The sequence below is a fragment of the Salminus brasiliensis genome, chromosome 7, assembly GCF_030463535.1.
Source record: "Salminus brasiliensis chromosome 7, fSalBra1.hap2, whole genome shotgun sequence".
Classification (NCBI taxonomy): Eukaryota; Metazoa; Chordata; class Actinopteri; order Characiformes; family Bryconidae; genus Salminus; species Salminus brasiliensis.
The window spans coordinates 27,708,506-27,721,993 of record NC_132884.1 but is presented as its reverse complement, the minus strand read 5'-3'; the positions used below and the strand labels follow the sequence as shown (position 1 = coordinate 27,721,993).

General features: G+C 42.8%; 1 protein-coding gene across 7 annotated transcripts in view; it reads right to left on the bottom strand.

The window, feature by feature from the left end:
* The window catches only part of herc2 (HECT and RLD domain containing E3 ubiquitin protein ligase 2), a 63,572-nt gene that overhangs the window by 14,055 nt on the left and 36,029 nt on the right, over positions 1-13,488 (bottom strand). For 6 of the 7 annotated variants that reach the window (XM_072684413.1, XM_072684416.1, XM_072684417.1 and 3 more), the window contains 34 exons: positions 13,322-13,458; positions 13,008-13,159; positions 12,713-12,904; positions 11,478-11,665; positions 10,912-11,104; positions 10,471-10,653; positions 10,163-10,347; positions 9,825-9,972; positions 9,465-9,661; positions 9,126-9,356; positions 8,618-8,756; positions 8,132-8,278; positions 7,627-7,769; positions 6,755-7,022; positions 6,063-6,205; positions 5,838-5,936; positions 5,493-5,661; positions 4,898-5,023; positions 4,692-4,800; positions 4,449-4,588; positions 4,158-4,348; positions 3,780-3,885; positions 3,544-3,635; positions 3,277-3,452; positions 3,035-3,146; positions 2,820-2,901; positions 2,532-2,675; positions 2,343-2,433; positions 2,064-2,241; positions 1,633-1,714; positions 1,326-1,497; positions 1,053-1,197; positions 646-871; positions 260-431 (listed from right to left, as the gene is read on the bottom strand). In XM_072684413.1, the coding sequence (XP_072540514.1) occupies positions 260-431; positions 646-871; positions 1,053-1,197; positions 1,326-1,497; positions 1,633-1,714; positions 2,064-2,241; positions 2,343-2,433; positions 2,532-2,675; positions 2,820-2,901; positions 3,035-3,146; positions 3,277-3,452; positions 3,544-3,635; positions 3,780-3,885; positions 4,158-4,348; positions 4,449-4,588; positions 4,692-4,800; positions 4,898-5,023; positions 5,493-5,661; positions 5,838-5,936; positions 6,063-6,205; positions 6,755-7,022; positions 7,627-7,769; positions 8,132-8,278; positions 8,618-8,756; positions 9,126-9,356; positions 9,465-9,661; positions 9,825-9,972; positions 10,163-10,347; positions 10,471-10,653; positions 10,912-11,104; positions 11,478-11,665; positions 12,713-12,904; positions 13,008-13,159; positions 13,322-13,458 (5,258 nt within the window). The remainder of the gene's footprint in view (positions 1-259; positions 432-645; positions 872-1,052; positions 1,198-1,325; positions 1,498-1,632; positions 1,715-2,063; positions 2,242-2,342; positions 2,434-2,531; positions 2,676-2,819; positions 2,902-3,034; positions 3,147-3,276; positions 3,453-3,543; positions 3,636-3,779; positions 3,886-4,157; positions 4,349-4,448; positions 4,589-4,691; positions 4,801-4,897; positions 5,024-5,492; positions 5,662-5,837; positions 5,937-6,062; positions 6,206-6,754; positions 7,023-7,626; positions 7,770-8,131; positions 8,279-8,617; positions 8,757-9,125; positions 9,357-9,464; positions 9,662-9,824; positions 9,973-10,162; positions 10,348-10,470; positions 10,654-10,911; positions 11,105-11,477; positions 11,666-12,712; positions 12,905-13,007; positions 13,160-13,321; positions 13,459-13,488) is intronic. The other variant, XM_072684419.1, reaches the window with a different exon arrangement.

Genomic DNA, 13,488 nt, shown 5'->3' with positions numbered 1-13,488 from the left:
AAAGGTTTAACTTACTGATTAGCTGGATCAGGCCTAGTAGGAGCAGGGAAAAACACCAAAATATGCATTCTGGTGGAATAGTAAGTCTAAAGAGCGGCAGTTGATGATCTTTACATAACAAACCCATCCACTACCATATGACTAACCAAAGCATTTTTGTCCCAAACACCTTCTAGCATACTGCAATGTGTTAGAAAGATAAGAGAAACACATTCTGATTACGCAGAAGCTCTGTTAGACAGGTGGCATGATACAGTACCTGGCATACATTATCTGCAGAGCAGACAGCACGTGGGACAGTGCCTGCTGCTTAGCCAGATTTCCATCCAAAGACAGCAAGATCTTGGCCAAAGATGGCCTGTTGGGCTTCACGCTGTTCTGTCCACTTAGCTTATTACTCAGCGAGGACGGGTCACTGTCTGACGGCACACCTACACAACAGACAAACCCAAACAGATGCACAAAAACGATCACATAAATAAGCTTGTCTTTGGGGTTCCTGGACAGAAAGCTGTCTATACATGTGTGCCAAACGGAGAGAGTTAGAGAGAGCCGTGGATGGGAAAAAAAAAGAAGCGACAAAGGCGGCAAAGAAACAAGAGCATCAAAATCTTGGAAAAAAGAGGCACTAAAAAGTTATTTTACCAAGATAGGAGGCACCCAGTGAGTCCCTGGCAGTCTGAAAGAGGACAGGTTCGTGGACTGAGGGCGTAGTAACGTCCACGGTAGTCCAGGCCACGCTGTGAGAGGAGCCACAGGCCACACGTGTAATCTTCTGGCCTTCTAGACCCTGAACAAGTGTGGGTTTCCTGTTCACTGTGGTAGTGCCATTCCCCTGCTGCCCATGGTCATTATCACCCCATGCATACACCTGAAAACAGCATGACAAGAATCTTTTTACACTCAACTAATAGATAGGTACTGCACATATGATGAACAAAATTAGGTCACTAAAATACACACTTACAGCAAGTTTGCTAATGCAGTTCCTGAACTGAGCAAAATGGAAGTAATCCATATACTGAGTAAACAAAAGATCTTTAAGAACCCACCTGTCCTGTGTCTGTGACTGCCAAGCAGTGCAGGGCGCCCACAGCCACATGAACAATCTTCTTGCCACGCAATCCCTCCACCATTTGAGGCTTCCGCACGTGCACGTCTGTGCCGTGACCCAGACGAAAGTAATCACCCTTTCCCCTGCACAGGTCAGTGCAAGATGTGACATCCATTCATACAAATAACACTTTCACAAACATTATGCATTAAAATCTCAGACAAATGTGCAGTGTTAAGGTATGAAAACAGAATCATTTGAAAGAGTTTACCAAGTCCAGACAACTCCAGATTTAGTGAGGGCAAGTGAGAATTGTGCTCCACATTCAATCTGACACACTCCCTGGCCATTCAGCCGCTCAATGTTCTGAGGGATATTGCAGCCCTCACTGCCCCCACGGCCCAACTTCCCAAAGTCACCATCTCCCCAGGAGAACACCAGTCCTAGATGAACACACATTTGCAGTTCATTGCTTCAACATGGCATATTAAGTAATTAAATCACAATGCTTCTGTGTTGCAAAACAGGATTGGAAAAAAGTACATTCAATTGTGCATTTTAAGACACACAGTTTTCACCTTCATCTGTTAGAGCCAGAGTCTGGGCATCACGACTTCCACATGCCACCTGGATAACTCGATGACCCAAAAGCACTTTAACCTGCACAACAGAAAGAAGTCAAGTGAAATACGGAACATAATTTGAAATCGGACACCCTGGCTCGCCCAAATAGCATTTCACAGGCTATAAAATACTAATTTTTTCTCATTCAAAGCACCTAAAATTTCGTTCTTCAAACTACCATAAAAAACAATAATGAGCATTTCTCAAGGATTGGCATTGGTAAGAAAAAGTATGTTTGCTACTACTGTCCAAATCTTTCTTAATCTATTTAAAAACATACAGAAAATAAAGCTATTACAACAAATGTATTTTAAAGGGGTCAATCTAACAAAGAAATACACACAGAAAGGAGGTCACAAGTCTATACAGAATTTAAGGCTTTTACCAGCTTAGGCCTGAGCTGGGTGGTGTTGTCTCCATGGCCAAGCCGACCATATTCGCCAAGGCCCCAGCTGTATAGCTCTCCACTGGAAGTAATAGCTGCACTGTGGGAGCTGCCACAAGCAATGTCTCGAATCCGTTTAGTCTTCAGTGCTTCAATCAGCCTTGGCTTATCACAGTTCCTAAACACATTATTTTCTTTTCATTAGACAAATGTTAAAATGCAACATTTAGTGTTTAAGCGTAACAGATAATGGAGACTTTTTATTAACCGAGAACTTACATTCTACTGAAATGTCCTAGTTTGCCATCATCTCCCTCACCCCAAGAAAACACTTTTCCATCCACAGTCAGAGCCATGGCATGGCGCCCACCTATGTGCACACAAACAGAAATGAGAAGCGAAGATTTTTGGGTCTAACAAATAAAAAAGGACATTAACATCAACATCAACAACCCTGCAGGTCCACACCTGAATGAACAGCAACTTTCTTAACCACATAGTTGCTGAGGGCAGAAACCTGGCGGGGGATAGGTATGGTACCACTGGACAGCCCCAAGCCCAGCCTGCCATTAGTCGCCTCCCCACAAGCATAGACCTTTCCCTCTGCAGTCACTGCAAGCAAAATCACAGTTAGGCAGCAGAAACACAACAAACGTAAACTGTTTTTCTTCAGAAACTTTAAAAAACGTTATTGTAAAGACAATTTGTTAGATATTTGGTAAGATATTTTTTCCCCCAAGAGAGAATTTAACTTGCCTGCAAACAAGCTTTTGGAGCCTCCAGATACCTGTACAACGTTCAGAGCAGAGAGCGTCTCGGAGAACGATGGAACTTTGATCTGGACGTGAACATAGAAGAGACTGATAAGCATCACAAACTATGAAAATGAAAATACCAAATGTGTGTGTAAAAAAATAAAACAAAGCAACAACAATCTATTAAATTTAATCCATACATTTCACATTACTCACTTTTGAGCCTTTGAGACCACCCAACTGATCTTTGTCGTTGAGACCCCACACAAACACTTTGGTTCTAATGGAGGCGGCAGACTCCAGCCCAGAGGACCTCTTTCGTGCGAGGCTGCAGCAAGAGACATAATCCTGAACTATTTCCAAAGCTACTCGTTCAGTACAGTAAAAGAAAGCTAAAATACTGAAAGGCCATAAACCACATATGGCATCCTTCACCTTATACCTTCAGAAAGACTCACCTTCCAGTGGTTGTTTTCTCATCTTCCTCCTCCTCATTGTCTGATGCCAGAAAAGGCACGGTTGCCAAGTCTTCATCCTCTGCACGAATTCGACCCACAATGCTCAGACCATGGATCTTGCAGTCAATCCCTGAGCTCCGACACTGCTTTATGGCGATTTCTATGTACCTGTGGTACTAAAAATACACAAACACAGCACTGATTTTAACCCCACTCCCTAAACAACCCATCTACAACAGCACAGTGCACAGAGAAAAGCAGACCTACCTCAGTGCAATCATTTAGCAAGGAAACAGTAGTGTCTGTAGGGTTGATGTTGATGGTCTTCAGCTCGATCAAGTTGTTTAAGGAACTTCCACCTAGCGAACACATCAAATACATAAGCAACAATACAAAATATTGTTCATTCAAACACTGATATTCAAACAAATGTTGTCAATTCAAAACACAAAAAAAAAAAAAAAGAAAAAAGAAAAACCAACCAACCAAAACAACCCTTTTACCTGATACCACGACCAGTGACGGCATGTAGCTGCTATCTGCTGGGTCCACCATCATTTTCAATCTGTGCACTAAAACATCTGGGAAGAGCTCCAAACGGATCCAGTGCTGCGTTGAGGACACAAAACACACAATAAATAAAGCAGTTATCCTTAGTTCGCCTCAAGACTTGTTTTGGTAAACACATTTCTCAGACTATGTTCATGTTGGGGACTAAGGAGGGGGGTCAGCAAAAAGATGAATCTTGAGAACTGAATCAAATCTTTTGATAGTGGAGTTTGTAAATCTTCTGAACAGTGATTTTAATTCATTTGGACAGTAATTCAAATATTCTAAAAACATAATACAGAAATCCACTATGCATGTGTGTGTTTCCTGACCTTGCCCTGAGAACCAGAGGACTGCCAACACTGATCTCCACAGTCTATAAGTCTTGAGGCCTGGTTAACTGAGGAGGACACGTTGAGGTTCTTCACTGCTCTGGACCACTCGTCTATCAGCATGCCCCGCTGGCTGCTGTGGTGTCTCTTCAGCTGCTTTCCCGAGCGCCCACTAAAGGCTGGAGACTGACCTGCAGATCGGAGGTCAGTGGTAATTATATGGCTTTGAACCAAGCCTAACCAAACCAAATCTTTGAAGCTATCCATGGCTTATTTGTACGTGAGGCTGACCTGGCTCATTTATACGTCCAAAGGAGTGCCTGGGGTTGTGTTTGCGTGTTTTGAAGCAACTCTCACAAAAGTCAAAGTCATCACAGCTCCGGCACTTAAACCTGGGCCCGTTAATGGGGAACATCTGACAGCCATCGCACCTTTGGACACAAATACACAGCTCAACTCACTCACTCACTCGAGTCCAGTACAGTTTTTATACAGTTTTTACTCATATATTCAGTCGGGCATGCTTGCACATACCTGACTCCAGGATGTACACTAGGCACCAGCTCCATCTCTGAAAGCAAGCCTGTCCAGTGCGACTGCTGTGGGAAATCAACTATCACATCCTTCCCATTGGCACTGAAAGCTGAATCAATAAAGGTTAGAAGTTTGTAGCAAAGTGAATAAATAATACTTTAGATGCAATAAAGACTAAACACTAAAGAAACATAAGGAAACTTTACCTTTAACTGTGCCTACACTTCTGTGGGTTACAGAGCCCCACTTGTACTTTGGTGTAGTGACCGATGGTTTGACTCGCACCTTGTCACCGATTTTAATGTGAGACGGAGAACTCTGAGGAGGAAATCCTGAAACAAGACGCAAACCTGGGACTAAGTTTCTAAAATGTCATTTTAATTTAATCAGCTTATTCAATTAGAGCCCTTTGCAAAAGTTATTTATGCAAAACTTGGTATTTCTTACTCCTGGACTCCCTCTACAAATGTGTCTGAACAAACACAGATACAGAATTGGCACTGTAACTGAAAGAAGCATCTGGATTGACACAGTACAGTATCACCCAAGCGATGCGCTTCACCTACAAGCTTCAAGTTACAAAGTGCAGTTGCCATTGTGATCAGCCTAAGATTTTCCCTGGTACAGTCTGTCAAAATGATTATAAAGACGTTGTTTTAAAGCAAAAATGCCACATAATGTTGCATTAATCTATGTATGGCTATGTAGGGCTACATTTAATGTTGGAAGTATTGAAGAGTCTGAGTACTGTTTTCTATAGTGAGGGCTATAAAAGTGAAGTATGGAACAGTAGAAGATTACCCAGCAATTCAGTGTGGATGTACCGGACCCAGTAGGTGCCTCCTTTCTGTTGCCAGTCGCACTGCACATTTAGGTCATGCAGGCCATCTCTGTCGAGTTTGATTACTTTTCCAACATCTCCTTCATACACTTCTTCATAGGTCCTGCAACACTTCACCATCATTCCAACCTAAATCCAGTACACAAAGACACACAAAAACCATGAGCTTAACACGACTGCAAACAGAAGCACAATATAAAACCAATAATTGCACCACCTACTCTCCAATAATTGAAGAAAGTAGTTTGAGATGCTAAGCCAAACACCAGAATTTAGCATCAGTAATTAAGCATGTGCCTCCTTACCTGAATGTTCTCTCTTACATACACAGCATAGTCGTCATTACTCTGGAAATCGGACCTCTTCTTAAATGTCTGACTCTCCGTGACCACAACTCCAGGAGGCTAGAGACCCAATAATAATAATAATAATAATAATAATAATTAAAAAAAAGTCAACATGAAGCAAAGGTTTGAAAGAATAAATATGTTTCTCAAGTTTGTCAATGAGACATGTGTGTGCCCTCATACCACAGGAAAAGCTGCTTCTGGCTCTTCCAGTTCCTCTAGCACTTCTTCATCTGAGTATTCATCAGACACAGTGTCTGCATCGGACAGCTCAGTGACGTGTACATCTGGGTGATCTAACAGCCAGCCCACCAGTGCCTCCACACCTAAAACATCCATAAAATGGGTGACCGACACATAGAGGAAAACTATTAATCAAAAGCAATTAGAGTAACAGAAGCAACAAAACATGCAAATCTAAGGACAGTGAGTACACACACACCCAGAGCAGTGGGCAGCCAACTCTAGCGCCCAGGAAGCAGAGAGGGTGAAGGGCCTTGCTCAAGGGCCCAACAATGGCAGCTTGCCGAGCCCGGGTATCGAACCCACAACCCTGTCATCAATAGCCTGGCACTCTAACCGCTGAGCCACTACTGCCCCAAACAATCTTTGTATAATAGATATATTAAAAAAAAATATGCTACAGAGCTTCAGAGATTTACAGAATTTACATTTACAAAACACTTAAACAATACTAGTGGGATGTTAAAAAGTGCTTTTGTGAGAATGGGTGGAATTACAGTGTCTGTAAGTAATAGTAGAAAGTAATTATTTTTTTAGTATTTATCAATAAACTACCTGTGTTAAATAGCCCATAACAAAACCACTCCAAAAAAACAAAACAAAAACAGGCTAAACTGATAGAATCTTGCTACCTGGAACCCCAGAAGCACTGCCAGTGGTGCCAGATAGGGATTTAAGGGCAAACTCAATGTTTTTCCTCTGGAAGCCCATCTCCATGAGTTGCAGTACTATGGGTGCTGGAGGCACAGGGGAGGTCTTGTGCTTCTTCTGCTTGGGAGGGCGCACATGCTGTATGGTGACTGGTGTGGTGGCCTCACTTGAACTGCTGTCCTCGAACAGTGGAGATGAAGGGTGAGTGGACTCCACTGCCAGGAACTGACAAACTGCCAGAGCTGCAGCCTGCATCAAGAGTACAGCATCCAGTTAGAGAACATGGATAAGCCAATTCACCAAGACTTAAATATATGTATGAATTATCAATGAATTGTACTTTAAGTACTAAGATTTCTTTAGAGTCATCAATAAACTCAAATTTCATCACAATGGGACTCAATTTCTTTGATACATTTTAGAATTAGATTGTACACATGCTTAATGTACAACTTGTCTACTTTAAGTAGATTCTTTTTATGTGAATTATACAGACTTTGTGTCCTATATTAATTTTAGCCATAAAATGAAAACACACATAATTCAGTATTATGATAGTCAATATTTATCGACCATAAATTATGACCAGTTCTTTTTTAACTGCATTTTTACCCTCTGTTTAGTCATGGCCAATATCCATGTGCTAGCTAGGTCTCCCTGATCTGTAAATGTAAATGCAATGATCACACAATAACATCAAGCTAGGAGTGAGAGCAAGCACAAGCTTCTTCTGAGACACATGAATCAATTGCCTCCAATGCAATATCCTTTTACAGATGTGTTTGGAGGAAAACCCTAAATAAAGTGTATACAAACACAAGGCATACTGGAAAGTATGTGGTGATGAACTGACCTCTAGCTCCTGCCTATCAAAGATTGCTTTGATGGGTGAAGGCTGAGTGGCAGCAGAGAGCAGCTGCTGGAGCAGGATAAGGGGAGGCAGAGGACCCTCTGGGGACAAATCTCCTACATCGGGAGACGACACAACCTGCTCCTCTATAGAAACAAACATGTAAGGCACAACTACTAGTCACAAATTAGTTACTACTCCAATGCATGACAGATGCAACCACCAGGAGGCAGCAAATCCCTTCCATAGGATGTTTAACAAAATGCTGAGAAAAGTGGACACACGCACACACGTCCACCCCCATGATGACCACATTGGCTTTGTGATTGCTTTAAAACAGGTGAATTCATTAGCATCAGTTACAGATGTCCACCCCCAAACAACCCAACACTGACTATGTGCAGTGTAAGCAGTGAGTGGGAGAGGGAGCTGCAGAAGAAACTTGAATTAAACCTTAGTAGGGTACGGGTGCTATGAATCAAAACAAAGTGAGAGAATAGGTTCTTACCACTGGGGTTAGGGCTGGTGTCTACAACAGCTGGCTGCGAAAGGATTTGTCTGAGTTTGTCCTGGTGGGAGAGCAAAGCCCGTGCAGCTTTCAAGATGTAGAGCCTCAGCTGTTGACACCTAAGCAAGTGCACATCCACTTGGTCTGCTGCAGGACCACATGAAAAAACATCACATTAAGTACTGCACAGTACAAGTGTGGGCATTTTTAATTTCAGAACCTTTTTGGGAATTACATGAGGAGGGACCATTGTTCTAAAGGAAAAGAAATTAGGGCAATAAGCCACTTTGTACAAATTTTGAGGGTCGCTAACTAACAGAAACAGCAATCTACCTGACTGGGTAAGACCATAAGAAAGCAGGAAAATATTTTCATGTTTAAAGAACAAAGTTTTGAGAGTATTAGGGGATTATTTTTTTGGCTCTGCTCTCTTAATTTTACGTCATGTTATTCTAGTGTGTACAAGAGGGGGAAAAAAGGCTGTACCAGCAAGTCCTCTGCTGAGGGATTTCTTCATCCGTTGCTTCTCCAGCTTGCTTCCTGCCAGGTTGACGAGCTGAGCCCACACAGCCAGCATGGGCTCTGAAAAGGGCAGGTTCTGAACGCTGAATGACAGGACCGGCAGCTGATTGAGGAACAAAGAAAGAAAGAAAAAAAAAAGAAGTTGAAATTACATTCAAGCACTGAGGAAAGCTCTTGTGGCACTTAGGATGAAATGGTGTTGCTACGTGGTAGCTAGATGGGTGCTACACTGTTGAAAAGTGATTGCTAAGGTACTTTTGTTGGTTTCTGTATCTCTGTGGCAAAATGCTGCACAAATATTTGCATCAGGTTCTTAGGGGAAAACTGTATACAAGCCCCAGTCGCTATAATCAGATCGCACAATATGGAGTTGAACACTGCTGGTCTCTTAAAAACTGCCGGCCAAGTCTAAAGCTATTACTTTTTCTTTTTTTTTGGTATACAGGTACATGCTTTACCCCACATCACGTACCGGTTTGAGTTGGCTTAACAGACACACTCGGCATGTCCTCATTTCGTAAAACTGCACAGTAATTCGCCCTTTAGGAGTGATGCGTGTGACTGTGCCTTCCCCATACTCCTCATGGACTACTTGACCACCGAGTCGGAGACGTCCATCAATTCCACCGATCACTGCCAACACAGCCATTAGACTGCCCACCACCGGAGCTTCTGCATTGGGAAAGTACTCCTCCAGCAGTGTCTGAGAGAAAAACAGAGACAAACAAAAAGACCACAAGAAATATTTTAGCTTAGGATTTGTTTGTTTCTAAGCTAATAATTTGAGAGTTAAAACACCAGGACGTTGTACCGCTTCCGACACGCGTCCAGCCATCACGTCCCCAATGCCACTGAGCTGAGAGTTAATGTACTCATTGATGAGGGCATTCCATTGGCCGAGAGAGTGTAGCGTTCGCAAAACAGCCACAATCTCCTCTGCTAGAGTGCTGCTGTGAGTGGCTGTCAAAGAGGCCTGTGGGCGAGACTTCCTTCTTCGCAGAGAACCCTCTGTAAAGCAAACAAGATGTTACGCTATAAAGTATCTAGTGTCCAAAATAAAATGAGGCTTCATCAAGTGCTTTCCAAAACATTGGAAAGCATATCATAGGGCTCACAAGGTGTGTACAAGCCTAAAACAGGGGCCAGTGCAAAGGTTATAAATTTACTCTACCTCTGAGGAGCGGCAGGTCTGAGGAGCAGGTGCTGAGAAGGCTACCCAGGAAGCCAAAAAGCTTCTCCACCAAAAACTTCATATCCTGGGAGCGCTCCATTTTATCCCAGGATGGCAGCACTGCCTGAAGCAAGCGGAGAGCCAGGATCTAACAGGGGAGAAACCACGAAGATGCTTAGAATATGACTGCTCATTGAGCCAACAGCAATTGTACACCCCCATTCACTAAGTGCTACGATACCCATAAGAAAATGCAGAAAAATGCAGATTATGGGCTGTTTAATACTTAACAACATAGGACTTCATAGTACATGTAACTAGAGTGGCCAGGCTAATACCTGTCTCTGTAGTGTGATTGCAGTGAATGACTGGTGGCCCTCCACAATGCGTATAAGCAGGTTGATCCAGGCAGAGGAGCTCAGAGTGCTGCACATCTGAGGCATGAGTGCTATGCTGCGGATAAAGCCCAGAGTACACCAACTCCTGTGTTGCTCTCGAGACACAAGCCTGTGAGACGGACAACCTGAAACAGACACAATGCCAGTAAAAGACATTTGTCATTTATTTTTCTTATACATCACTTAAGCTCGGCAGAAAGCTTAGCTGCATTATCTCCAATATCACAGCAGACTGAGGATTAAATTACCAGTCGGGTCGTTGGCGCCACTCTCTACCAGCATACGAAGCAGACCACACAGAGTCCTGGTGGCTTCAGTCTGCATCACCTCTGCATGAATTCCGGACGAAAGGGACAGAGTCTTCAGAAGATTCACCGTACTAGTCAACATGATGGCCGTGGGGTGTGTACTCTTCTCCATCACCTCTCCTTCTAACATTTCAGAATGGGAGAGAAAATTTTTAAAAATTACAACTCCTGCACAGTTAAATAGCCATGTACATTACACTGAGAAAATGTCAACTCTGTTCCTGAAGTACCCCTGCTTTGTACATTTTAGCATTTTCTCCTTTGTAATATACTTACTTCATATAAAGAACAGCTTATAAATAAGCTAATTAGTTAAACCAGGGAGAAGCAGACTAAACACTACAATATGCAGGACAAGGGTACTCTTGGACCAGGACTGACCAGTATCATCCTCTGTGTCAGAGTCTTCAGTAGTAGGCTGTGTAGCAGGAGGAGGCTCTGCTAGTTTGAGGTCATATTTGCCTTCTTTGCCCATCCTGTAGGAGTTCGTGCTGCTGGTGTCCCACTGCACCCGAATCCAACCATCCTCCCCCAACTCCCCAATCACTCGTCCCAGACCTGGAGGAGGGCCATCCTGGAGAACAAACAGTACACATGTTCAGCCACAAAGCTGTTCACAAGACTATAATTTCAACTCACTTCCTAATCCTTCTCCTGAAGACCCACTGGCCAGCACAATTTCAAATATTCTCTGGCAAAAACATCAGATTCACATCATGAGGGGTTTGATAATGAACTGATGAGCTGGATCAGCTGTGCTGAGGCAGGAACAGATGAAGCTGTGCAGGGTAATGGGTTCCCCAGGACCAGGATTAAGTAGCATGGGCATGAATTATAAGCTTAGTGGACTACATTAGATGCTTGCAATTGACTGCTAAAAATATCACTGTGTAAATGTCTGTGGCTACACCGATTACCAAGAAGTATCACAGATAGCCGTCACCCACCTGATCTCCCCACTTCCAGTCTTGTCCCCTCATCACCCTGGTGCCAATCTTCATCATGGCAGCCAGCTCAGGGCCAGAAGCAGGGAGGGGCGCAGGGGCAGCCTCCTTCCTGGACTCCTCCAGCACGGTGGCGGAACCTCCGTGAGGCCCAGAGCTCAGATCCTCCTCAGTGCTGTCTGAACTGGGACCTGCAAAAGTTACATGTGGATAAGAAACCAAATCATTTATTTTTAGCCACATTCTTCAATTACTGTACATTTCAGACAGTATTAGTTGTGCAAGAGGAGATGCAGCAATATACTGTAAAATCTCTAGATTTTAGGCCTGTCCAAACTGGTTATGTAAACTCAGTGGTCAATGTAAACTCACAAATTTGTAAATATTACAGTACCTTTACCTACTTTATTGGAGAAATTACACAACATACATATTGTGCAACTGACATGATTTTAAATATCAGGGATCCATAATGATATCAGAATCATATTGGTACAGTTAATTATTTAAATGATTTTGGAACGATATTTAGATTTGTGCATCTGTAAACCCAATAAGAATAATAAGTGATACATTTCCCTGTACTAACAATCCTGCTGAATTTTAAAATTTTGTATGTATTAGCAAATATTGAAATTGGCATAGGCTCCTCCTTAGTAAATATGCCAACATTAAACATGGAAACATTTTTTGCACTTAAGGCATTTTCTTCTATTTGCATAAGCCCAGATCAAGTCAATATGCATTTGCCCAATAAATATATATTTCTAAAAATAATAATAATAATAATAATAATAATAAAAAACAGTTTTTTTGGTCATAGCCAGAAGGCTTCTGCCATACCACAGGTATAGTATGATTATATATTATGTAGACACAAACCTGCTTATTAGAGGACATATAAATTGACTGAGCACTCCAGTATCTGAAATTTATATGGCAATCTTTTGTTCCGTTTTGTCCGGTCATGTTTCGTCAGGAGCTCAATTTACTCAACTTCAGCTAACATTGCCACAGCTATTTCAATAATGCTGTAGTAACACACAGCGCAACACTTTTGCAATGCCAACATGTAAACACAACACTAACACAGTATGTCCAGACATGGGATGCTACCCATATGACCTGTATGGTCTTGTTCAAAGGTCAGACAGAGAGTGATCACAAGCTACACTTGAACTGTGTAAAGGTACTACAAGTAAATTAAAACAATTTAGAGAATGGGTTTAGTTTCTGACCGATGAGGCGCAGGACACTCTGTGTGAGGGCCAGAGTGCCAGAGTTGAGCAGCAAGCTGAGGCTGTTGGCTCCATGTTTGAGGGTCAGTATATGAAGCATGGCCAGGAGGAAACGTGCATGAGGAATGGTGCCCAAACTTGGCCCTGCTGGGTTCTCATTTGTGATTGTCTGCAGAGGCACAGGCTGCACTCCTGCAGGGGAAAGAAAGGAGTGGTTAAATTAAAATGAACCACTATTACACTACACTGAAACTTCTAGGAGATCTGAACAGAATCTAAACTCTTTCAGGCATACCCAGTTCTTTAAATTTGATGCTGGCCTCTAGCAGTATGTTGCGGACGTTCTGGATGGCCCAGGTGTACAGCTTGCCAAAGGTGACCTCCAGCAACATGCGGTTAAAGGGAGGAATGAGATCCACATCCTTTAGGCAGTCAGACAAAGGCTCCCTACAGAGGGGAACATAGAAATATCATACAATTGAAACAAATGCATCTCCAACACACTTCCAACAGTTCCTATCACTAGTGAGATACCTCACTCCTGATTCAGAAAACTGGGTTTACGCAAGTAACAGTGTTTTGAAGTAAAGTACTTCTCTGCTTACTTACCCTATATTAGGCCCTTCAGGGATGACCCTTTGCCAGCCACAGAGCATGGCATACTGTACAGAAGGCAGCAGGAACCCTTTGGATGCTAGTTTCAGCATGGTGTCTATGCCCTCCAGCCTCACCTCGGCTCGCTCCAGCTGAGGAAGAGAGTTAAATCACATAAGTCA